We start from the raw sequence: 11,976 nt of genomic DNA, 5'->3' as shown, positions 1-11,976 counted from the left end.
ACTCATTTAATTCAGTTTATCACACAAATGGAGGAACACTGTTTCTGGAGGGGAAGACAGACGAGATGATTGCGCTGAGACAGAGGAGGAACATTAATAATTGCAGAGAGAGAATGAGGGAGCGATTCAAAATGCAAGAAAGGCTGCAATTAGTGGAGGTCTAAATAATACACAGCTTCGAGATAAAATGGTTCAAATGTAATTCTCACTCAGAACACAGTCAGGCAACATAAGTTGCTTTTAAAGTTCCTGAGAGCCTTGTACTTTCTGGCATCCTTTATTTTATTTTAATTAAACAGCACTTCTGACCTTGAGAAATTGCAAATTATGATTTTTAGAGCACATTACAAAAGATGACAACCAGTATCTGTAAGTTAATTCTTTTCAGATTTCAATCATTGCTATCTGAAATCTTTACTTTTCATTTTTATTTGAGGTTGTGTGATGACCTTTATTACATAATCTGTGCTGCAGATGTAAGAACTGCGTGACTTTATTATGAAATCATATATGACGGTTTGCCGGTTGGTTTTAAAAAAAGGACTTTGTCCCAAATGATTCATCTTTGATGCAAAATTTCCTTTGAAAAACATCATAATTAACCACTGTAGGAAAACAGCTATGGCTTTAGTTAAAAATCAATAGGACATAAGCAGCAGCTGCCAGAGACACAACTGCACAAGCATCCCTCCCCCGAAAAACTATGGGCCATGTTCTTTCAAGAAGTAGGTCCTGGAAACGAAGCTACGAACACATTGTGCTTCTTTCATTTGTTATGGCAGCTTGTTTCATTTAGTACAATTGAGAAAAAAAATGTTTCAAACAAGTATAGGGATTTGTGGTAGAAGATAAAAATGAAGCAGTACATTGTTTTAGATAGAGAGAACTCTTTCTGAAGGGAAGATGGAAATGAGTGTAATGAGATAATTTTGCCCCATTCCTGAATACATCTGTAAACCTGAATTTGTAGGTTTATATTAATTGGAATTTCTGATATTTTAATCACTTCTCAATTATTAAAGTGTGGCACTGTGATATTTGTCACACATTGTTAAAACCTGAAAGATTTGAACCTACAGTGAGGGCACTCATTTTCTAAATTAACTTATAGTTTGTGTGGAAATGTGACAACCCTTCGATTTGTGATGCATATAATAGAAGCCAGCTTTACAAAACAAAGGTATTTTTTTCTCTGATCGGGTCACAGAGTGAACTCCCACGATGTGGTTAAAGACTTAGCAGGGCTGAAGAGTGTAAACAAAGAGACGTGCCAGAAGTACGGCAACAAAAAGACACGCCAAAACAATTGTGCTCGAGTTTTAATGTACCTTAGGACTGCACCCTGAATATGTCAGCTGTTCAAAAACAATACCTGGGAAAAGTGTTTTTGTCGTGACAACACAAGCTTTCACTCACCTGCATACGTCCGTCTGTCTCATAAACCTGATATTAGGAGCGCTCGGTCCACGTATGAAGCTGTCAGGTAACACTAGCCTCTCCGAGCATGTGCTGCAGACGGTTACCAATCCTGCCAGTTTTTACAGAGGAAATTATTCAAATTGGCATCAGGAGCAGACTGAGGAAAACAAAAATGAAACATTTAATTTTTCATGTTTTATTATTTTTTTTGTTTTGTTTTGTTTAGTTTCTCGATGTCACCATTTGACCTAATTTGTTCTTTTGGGCTTGTCATGGCAAAGCAGCTCATCCAGCAAACATGCCTGATGAGGTGTGAAGCCTGCACCCAAACCCAGCTCTCCTACCCTCTGCCTACATTCCTGCTCTGCTCTGCTTTACTGGAGGTAGATGTCGCTCACCGGCACGGTCTCAGGGCCAGACGGAAGCATCCCTATTCCGACCTGAAACCAGTCAGGCAGACCAGAGATCAGTCATTCATAACACGCTCACACAGTCACAGGTAGTCAGCCTTCTCCTCACACTTTTTTTTTTTGTTGTGCAGCAAAGCAAATTATGAAGGAAGAACATGTGCCGCATTCATCATATTTATCACTTTTTTTTAATTCAATTTCACAAACGCACATTTCATTATTCTACAAATCAAGTAGGATTTTTAGACTGTAAATGGCAAAGAAAAGCACAAGTGCCTTGTTTTGTGAAGTAAGCCCAGAGCTGAGTTAAATTATTTAATGTTTGCCTAGCTGGAGTCTGTAAAGACTAAAAATATTTCATGATTACACTTTACTTGTAAACAAAATCCCCAGAGGCAGAGAACAACACACAGTGTATCAAACCTTAAATAATTCTCCTTCCTGAATTTTAATTTGATGAAGCACGAGACGCCCTGCCACTCACAGGCCTTCCTATATTCTTCAACACCATAGGGTTTGGAATTCAGAGCAACTTACTGGGGGGGAAAAGAAACCCCACAGCTAAAAACTAAAGTTAAATAAGCCGCTGTCAGCTGTTGAACTCGGGGAAAACGTAAAGAGTGAAGCGTATGCTCATATAAAAAAGGCTTAAGACTCATAATGAAACATGTCTGTGAAGGGAACGGGTACTGTGGATGTTTAGATCGTCACCCCTGGCTGGGCCAGTTGGCAGGTGGTAATGACTGGCAGGGTTATCGCGGTTGACATGACGTGGGCGAGGGAACAACCTGGTCGCCGCGGTAAAGAGGACAGCGCCGTGGCGTTCCAGGTGTTGGTTGCCCGTGGCGACTGTGTGGGAGCTCTAGAAGTCCAGGTGTTTGTTGCCGGAAGTGCCGGAGCCACAGGCCGAGGCCGCCGCGGTCGCTCCTGCCAGTTCGCCCCTGCTCACACGACTCACGGTCTCAGACAAGTCAGGAGGCAAATGCAGCCGCTGCAGAAAACAGAAAAGGGGAGGAAGGGGAGGGGAGGGGAGGAGGGGCAGAATGTTAAATCGCTCATATGGAGCAAAAAGCAAGTACCACTGGATCAGCGTACAGTAGACGGTACACTTCAGTGATGCTCATTCACAGAGAGCCATGTTGGGCTGAAATTGCATTAGATGCTTCAGCACTCCCCTCAGCACTGGCAGCATGGAGGAAACCTGCTAGCGTGCTGCTAAATGCTTCAGAGAGCTTTAGGTCTGTTACACCTCACAGGGAATTTATGTGTGTCTGTGTGTTTGTGAGGGCAGACCGTTTTGGAGAGTAAATGCATAGGACAGTAAATGACACATTTATGAGGTACAAGAAGATTGTGTGTTCAGATAAACACTGAGAGAAAAAAAAAAAAAGCCGGCATGTGTTGTTTGTACTTGTGTTGACTGCTTCACTGTAACACAGATGATTATGTCGGGCTAATACCAGAGTCAATCAAGTCCTTTAGCTGTTTTGCTGTAAAGCTTATCTGTGGGGCAGCCCTGTGCCAAACTCAAAGCACAAAGGCTCTAAGAGGTTAATGAGGGCCACTTATGTAAACCCCCCCAACACCAACATACTAACTACTAGAAAGCTTAAGAGGGGCTACGCTGCTTTGCCCTCTCCAGAACCGGCTTGAAAGGCCGCCAATGGCCCTCCATGAAATGGTCTTGAAGAGCTTATGAGAGCGTGAGAGGAGGTGAAGTATCTCAGGAGTCAAGTGTGCCACCGACAATGGTGTAGAGTGGCACGTTGCTCGAGTGTCTACCGAGGAAGTTGAATCTGAATGCTGCCATTCTGGGTACAAGGGAAGGTAAATCCTGTAATTTGCCAATGAAAGAATCTGCCGTGACATCTGAAACCCACCGGCCAAAGCCTGCAGTCCCGGCCCAGCCCCGCCATGAAAATCCCCTCCCTACCCACCCCATACTCACCCCCTCCAGACATCTAGCTTCAGGAGAGACTTTCCACTCCCACAGATACTTATCTTCTCCCTAATGAGTAGGTGTTTGGGTACAGGGTTTAACAGCATCATTATTGGGAGATAATTCAAGACTACGCAATGCTCTTCACCCCTCTGGGGAAGACCACTTCCACCCTTTCTTTAAAGCTGCTTTCTTAGAAGCATTGAAACGCCTCAGTCTGTTTTTAAATCACTGATGTCCACGTCAGATATGACGACTTGCGTTCCTGCTGCTGTGGCAGACAGATCAGGGGTGCGTCATGCTCAAGTGGTCTTTATTTGTTTTTAGTTCAACACCTTGAGTTTGTTTCAAGAAACTATTCTTCCATTTACAGGAGGAACATGATGCATGAATGAAAATTAAAAAGAAAATTAGGATGTTTCTCAGACAATAGTGAAAAATATCTACAGAATTAATACTGAAAATACAAATATGCACTCACAGAACACGTTTGGTCAACTTTCCCTTTTGTTTAACTCTCCCTCCGACTCCGCTTCCGACACACAAACATCTATCCAAACTTGTACACTGGCCTTGCGGGTGCCTCTGCTTCCACCTTTGCCAAACCTCACCTGTGTAACCTTTCGTGTCTTCAGCTCACTCAAGTGTGATTGAAAAAGAAAAACAATGCATTGATCAAGCCTGGACTCAGTCCTGCTTAGCGCACTGCAGCGGAAACATGGCAGAGAGAGGGGTAGAAGAAAAATCAATCACATATACATCATCCTCAGTGGGTGAGTAAAAAAAAAAAAAAAAAAAAAAAAAAAGACATCACACCGTTGTCTGCCTGTCACGCACCCACGGGCCTGGCTACACCGTGTCTGTTTGGCTCTGGGCTCTGTGAACCTGCTGAGCATGTGCAGAGCGAAGGTCAAAGCAATCCAGAAGTGCAGCTCAGCTCCTCTAACCTTTGAGTTCAGGGGCAGATGAGAACAATCAATAGTAACATCAAAGTTGGAGGGAGGAGCAGACAAAACCAATCGATTGGTTTGACACACACAGGGAAAAGACAGCCTGGTAACAGTCAGCAGCCACTGCACACATCACTGACAGCCAATATTAGAAGCGCTACTGGTTAGCACCACCAGAGACATTTCTTTTATTTTCTGTTCCACTTAAAAAAAAAAAACTTCCTGTTACTTCTCAATGAATGAAGGCAACTGTAGAAAATAGATGTGAAAAAGTTCACCCTTGTTTTAGAAATTCACACCTAATTATAACGTAACTGCACAGCGCTGATGTTAGCATGGCGCTGACACCTGCAGCGCCGGCATGAACATTTGCATTGACACCAAATGAATGGAGTTCAGCGCAGGACTTGGACAGACACAGTCAGGGAAGCTCTGAGTCCGCTTCCCTACGACCTGCACACTCCATGATGTAAACAAGGACATCCGGAAAACCCTCAGAGGCATAGTGGGGTGGATGTGTGTGTGAAGTCTTTCTTTGCTGCCTGGCAACCTTCACGAGGGTGGAGAGCGAGGAAAAAAAAAAAAAAAAAAAAAGAAGAAGAAGAAGGGGGAAGTGGAGGGATGGGGGTCTCAGATGGGAGTGGACGGCGGGAAAATAGACCATTGGCTGCAGTGCAATGGTGGAGGGGGTGATGTGAAAATGGATGTGTGCCACAATGTTAGAAACTGTGTGTGTGTGTGATGTCAGTGTTCCCTCCCTGGTGGCGGGCAGGGGTAAAGGTTTGTGGTTCAGCTCCGCTCCACAGCCAGAGGGGCTGGGGCCATGCTGGCAACAGGGTGAGGGGTGACAAAGCTCCAAACGAGCGCTAAGCACTTGAAATGAGCCCTTGGGGCCGGCCCACAGACGAGCTTTGCCTAAGAGGGTTACTAATATCACCCCACAATGGACAATTCCATTCAGCTTACTAAGCACCCCAAAGACCCGCCTCTTAAGGAATATGGCGTTTCATGCTGCTCGGTGGTTTACAATCTCGACACTTTGTTTCTAGATGTGACGTTATGGGTCAGAGAAGCAATCAAATCACTGTCTCGAGTGTTTCGTTTAAGTGCACTGCAACTCAATGCAACTGTGAGTTGAGTTGAGCTGAGAACTGGGGCATGCGGCGTACATACCCACCCTCACAAAGCAGCTCCTTCAAAGGCATTCCACTGCTGGTAACGGCTTGCTAATGACCGGAGTATTAGGTGCTAATTTAACGAGTCATTTCTTCCATAGAGTTTTAGCCACACTTTCAAAAGGCCCGTGTCACTGTACAGCTTAGGACTATGGGAAACCCAACACCTTGTTGGAACACATGACGACTGGTCTGGCTCCTTCAATCAGATTAGCTGATGATGGAAAACGCTCATGGAAGTGACACGATATTTACCATAAACACCTGCTTAACACAATCATTGTAGTAATTTAGTCAGCGTTTGATAAGCACTGCTGAGTCAGTGAAGTTACGGGATCTAAATATTGCGTCACTCAGCTGAAGTCATAATCTGAGGGGAAAATGAGAACTACATGCTGTTACTGAGGATGAAGAAGTTCCAGGGATTGCACTATAGCAATGTCAAGCATTTACGGACAGGGGTCATGTCAAGCTGATACTTTTTGCCAGTTTCATTTCCCTGTGTGACGCGGCTACAGTGCAGCCACTGTAAACTAATGTTTAAATCTGCCCATGACACTGGGTCAGCGTCCTCCATTTCCAGTCCCATTTCTACAACCAGCCAAGGGTCAAAATGGCAGCAGAAAGTTTCACGGCTGACACTAGTCGATATATCCCAGACTTCCTGGTCTGCTCAGACACTAAACCAAGCTAAATCAGCTTCCAGTGGCGTAATCCCTCGCACCTCTAAAGTTACACCGCATTGTGTGGGAAATCATTTGCTGCGCCTATAGGAGCTCGTATTGACTTCAGCATGCCAAAAACCCACACAATGAGGTGATGTGCTTTTTCTATTTGAGAAACAAACTATCATCACATTTACTCTGGCAATTTCAGAGAATACTTCCGCTACCCAGCCAGAAAGAAAAATGCAGAAAGAACTCAGCATAAATCCCATCACTTTGGTAATTCAAGCCCACCTGCACCTAACAAAAGCTGAGAAGAAGGGCCACCTTCCTCTTCTTTCGCAGTAACAATGGGTGTAACACGATCGCTGGCCTTGCCCTATGAATAACCTGTTGACTAGGGAAGTCTTTCAAATTCAGCTTTGGTTGTTTTTCGGAACTTAAAAAAATATTCTCTGGTTATTTTATCAAATGTATTATTACTTATATTTTATTATGGGCATTTGTGACACTTTTCAAGTAGCCTTTTCATCAGTATATAAAGTTGATTTAAGTGGAATTCTTACATGGCTCTAAGGGTGGTTCATTTCCCAGATCTACATCTTCCAGCTCTGTTGCATTTTACTTGAAACTGCAAATGTCAATTAATAGTTTTAATTTAAAGAGTAGGTTCAAAATGAGAACAAGGGAGGAAAAGAAATAAACATGGAAACCGAAACAGGAGCTCGTCTCGAGTTTCTTTTTGGTAATTGGGTGATGGTCACCTGCTCACATGTCACCTGCTGCCTGATCCAGGATAATCTGAGAGGCAGGCATACAGACAGTCAGGCGGACTGACAGATAGACAGATACAGACACAGGCTCCTCATCTCTTCCGCTTCATGGCCTATTGCATCTGACAGAGCAGGCAGCAGGCAGGCAGAAGGATGAGTAAGCATTTTGAGAGTAATTATATTCCCAAACAGTGAAAGAATGGTAAGGGACTAATAACTGACTGAATTTCATTAAAAGATGAGCGTGTCCAAACAGGAAATTGATTAGCTGACAATATTTCAAGGTTTTTAATACCTAATGGAATGTTTATTCTTGCTCTCTTGAAAAGCGAGCTCCTCACTTGCCCTTCACGCTCCACGGCCTGATAAAAAGCAGCATTTGATAGTTTCTGTCATGTTGCTAAACATGACATGCATGGGAATCAGTTCGCTCTGCGGTGCCTCTGAATAACCAAATGGACAAACAAGGGCCAAAGTGCAACTGTACCATAACACAACAACTTGACTTGTTATCTCCGTCGTCACCATCTCCAACTGAACCCTCCTCTGGGGTCCTCTGCTTGGGCCTGTCAAAAGCTTTGACAAGAGAAGCAGCATGGGGCCATTTTGTCTCTTTTCAGTTCAGTTTTGTTTCTCTTTGGAGGGCAGTGTTGGTATGGGCCGTGGGCGTTGTAGGGTGAGGGCACGTTGACCTTTGTGGTGGTGGATAGTAAAAACAGGGGGGTTAGTTGGTGTTATGGACTTGGGCACAGCCAGGGAGTGCTGGTTTTGCCCCTGGAGTGACATGGTGCCTGGGGAGAAAGGGAGAGGGATAGAGGGCGTAGAGTACAAACATATCTAAGTGCTGCCTTCACTACCAATAGGCCCATAGCAAAGAGTGCGGCTGCATGGGTTATGACAGCATATCTGGGGGACCTCTTATGCCCTCCACCCCTCAAACACACACATTTCACCCCTCAAACAGTGACTCTGATACATCTCCTCAGGTTACAGCAAGATCGAGATTTCTGGTAGGAGTACGCTTTCTCACACTACAGATGCCCTGCTATAGCAACTGCAGAGAAATAGTCTAAAGATCTTTTTTAATCACGCTAAAAGCAAACAATTAAAGCACACTGAAGAGTTGAAGCTGTGCAATTGTCTTGGGGTCAAGTGGACTTTTTTTTCTGTATACTTTGAGCTAAAATACCAACTTGTAGGAATCTTTCAGAGTATTTAGAAACAAAATAAAACAAAACACAAATATGCATCTGGTCGTGAGAACATGACATTTTCACTGACTTTAAACATTTGGACCAAATCTTAAATTGGGAGCACTAATGTAACTCTTTTCGACTGTCTTGCTATGAATCTAGGGCAAATGCCATCCATCTTGAGCATGAGGTGAAAGTAAGAAAAAGGCTAAAAGTTCATCCTGCTATCATCTCTAAAGCCGACTGAGATTCTGTGGATTCAAATTCTAAAAAGCAGCAGAAACTCACATTTGTACTTTTATTTAATCAGAATAAGAATCTGGTTTTATTTCCAAGTATAGTTACTCATTTGTTTTAATGTTATATGTTTAATGTAATATTAAGGAGAGACAAAAAAAAAAAACAAAACACTGCTGCACTGCCTGGTTCTTTGGTGGTATTTCAGAGACCACAAAACATTTTTAAAGCCTTACCATTATCAAAGATATTTTCTCATGTATAATTAAAGAACTGTTCTGTGTAGCACTCAGTCTACAAGTGCGCACAACCATGTCAAAAAACAGACAGAGTCACGCTGCCACTTCCCTATGCATGTGTCACACAGGGGTATTTACAACATGAGGGCACAAAGCAGCCTGCTACATTTAGGGTTTTCCAAACTCCTCCACCACAAAGTCCTATACCTCCCCCGTCATTTGTGCTGTGATAAGAGTTCACACAGTGTGCAGGCATAACATTTGGCAAAGCGCAAGGTCGTCTGGAGGTTACTGTGTCAGCCTGGGTAAGTGGCCGACCCTCTGGGAGGGCTGGATTTTGTGGGCTAGGGTGGGGTGGGGGACGGATTCTCATATAGGATGCTTGCATGTGTTTGCTGAAGACCAGACAGGAGTGAGAAACGGATTTTCTTCCTGACCCGATCATATGATGAGACATTTTCATTTAGGATATCACAGTCACTTTAACATTTTCTCTGAAAGTCTGTCAAACTCTTTCAGCCTTGTGACCATCCTGCATGGCTTCAGACATGCCCGACGCAGCACTCCGGTTTTGGTTCCTTTTTGTTAAAAAACACCAAAAAAAATCACATCAAATCAAATCAGCAAAAAACAAGGATACAACATCCTTTACAGGAAAGGAGAAAAATCGAAGATTATGCTGCGCATTGCAATCACTGGTCAGTTGCTCGAACTGGGAATTACCTCTGCAAGATTACGGCTTTACCTGTTTCTAATCTTCAGGAAGGAAGTATGCAATTATGAGCTTGAGATTCAGCAAAAAATGGGAGGAGAATCAAGAGCGAGTGAGCGAGAGAGAGAGAGAGAGCGAGCAAGAGACGGAGAGGGTGGGGGTTACGGTGGAACAAGTTGATAATAAAGAAATAATAATCCGAGAGGTGATTTACACACATGACATAGTGAAGGACGAAAGCAGCCTGTGACACATGAAAAATTGATATGTATATTCACACCCCTTAATATGCTGATTATGTTTGCGATAGTTTTGATATCTTTGTGATCATACATACGCGGGAGAGTGCGTGTGTATGGCTTTGCACATCCGTGTCTGTTAGTCTGCCTGGATGAATAAAGGGGGGTGGGTGTAATCCATCACTGGTTGATAGTCCTCACAAAAAAGAAGCCCTTTTTGCTGAGAGGACAGCCCTTGTGTGGACAAAGACCACCATACTGGGAACTTCATAGGACCCAGCTGAAAAGGTGTTGCCCAGAGTAACCCCATTCACATTAACAGGCATGCTGGCCAAAGCCAGTCATTACTGCTGACTTGGACCAGCCGGGCCACACATAGACCAGCCTAGAGCCCCTAAGGCCATTCACTCCACATCAGCCCACAGGCAAACAGCCTGAACTCTGCCTCTAGGGAGCATCGAGAATTGTTACCATTCTATTGGACTGTCTGTCTTGAGAGCTTCAATATATGCAGGCTTTCAGTAAATTGATTTAAAAAAAAAAAAAAGCATCAATTACAGTTTAAATGGTCAAAAGTTGAGTCTTGGCCTTTTCACTTATTCCTGGCAACATTTTATCACATTCCGCCAAAAATATTAGAAAATATACAAATGATATATCTACGCTGATGTGGGACAATTGTAAACAGCTGCTACAGTTACCCTCACACAAGCAGCCATCGGTCTAAAGGTAACACACTGCTTTAAAATCCTACATCAAAATCTCCTCATTTATACTGCTCACACTTACTTTTCTGAAATATTTTAGATCAAATATTGTCCTCGGTTATATAATACGCAATAAATTGCTCCAGTTAAAAGACAATTTGATCATTCATGAAGCAAATGAGATGTTTTTATGAATTAGGAGAAATGCATTTTATGTCAAGCTGAGCTTGGATATTATTCATGTATTCCTTGCATTAATTCAACATCTGACAGCGTCTGTCATTTCGTTGTGAAATGAGTCTCGCAGTTATACAGTGGGAAGTGATGAAAGAGAGGCTGATGTGCTCTTAGTGGATTTATACTCGGAGAAGGTGGTAGTTAAAAAATATAATACAAAGACGGGAATACCTCACTTTGGAATTTTTATCCACATTGAGTCAAACTTTTAGCATTGCAAACTAAAACAAAATGCATAAAAGAGAGCGCCAGAACATGAAAGAAACATGCGAGCAACGAAACATCTTGCATTAAAATCTCAAATATGACATGCTGGATTTAAATCACAAATTACTTTCTGCACAGCTACTTATTATACATTATGCAGTGGATTGTTTGGCACACAAACACAATTCAGCTGCCCCAACATCTCCTCCCCCTCCCCTCCTCTCTCCTCTCCACTTACCCTCAATCCTCACTCCACCTCCACCTCTGCTCTCCTCTCCAGTAGCCTCCCTGTGGGCAGGTGGTTGTGTAAATTTAGCCACAGCTAGGTGAGGTGCTTCCTGGGTAGACTGTTGGCAAAGCCACCTTTAGGGTGTTCGAGATGTCAGAGGGAATGAGACATCACCTCGGCTACCCTGTCAAAAAATTCACCACCTTCCATTTTCCCCATAACCCCTAGGTCCTCCAAGCACCGTGGGTGAGGGGGGAATTCTTGTTTTGTGTTTTCTCATTTAGCCCGAAACCCCGGCCATTACCTAACCCGGAGCGCTGGCTGAGTGTTAATTGTGAAGCATTACTGAAGCTATTAAAACATTGAGCTGGGGCCCGAGGAGAACACAAGCTAAAGTAGAAAATCGGGGAGACAGTGCTAAATGCATGTTATGCCCTGACTGCAAACGACTCCTATAAGAGGATGCAGAAATACAGAAAACGTATGTATAGTAATAAAGCAACAAGAAGTTTAGTTTAGAATTTACTTTGAAGATTTAACTGACTTTATCTGGTCCAATTGTTGGAGCATTTCTGTAAATTAATCCCAGTCCTTCATTATTCCAGTTCATCCCATTCATGATAAGAGCAGCAGGCTGCCAACACG

General features: G+C 43.3%; 1 protein-coding gene across 1 annotated transcript in view; it reads right to left on the bottom strand.

The window, feature by feature from the left end:
* Positions 1-2,032: 2,032 nt before the first annotated feature.
* The window catches only part of elp4 (elongator acetyltransferase complex subunit 4), a 52,006-nt gene continuing 42,062 nt past the window's right edge, over positions 2,033-11,976 (bottom strand). Inside the window, exon 10 of the mRNA XM_030085871.1 lies at positions 2,033-2,820. Coding sequence (XP_029941731.1) covers positions 2,692-2,820 — 129 coding nt within the window. The 3' untranslated portion in view covers positions 2,033-2,691. The remainder of the gene's footprint in view (positions 2,821-11,976) is intronic.

Source organism: Salarias fasciatus, chromosome 1, assembly GCF_902148845.1.
Source record: "Salarias fasciatus chromosome 1, fSalaFa1.1, whole genome shotgun sequence".
Lineage (NCBI taxonomy): Eukaryota > Metazoa > Chordata > Actinopteri > Blenniiformes > Blenniidae > Salarias > Salarias fasciatus.
The sequence above is the reverse complement of the archived record's forward strand: the minus strand, read 5'-3'. Positions and strand labels throughout refer to the sequence as shown.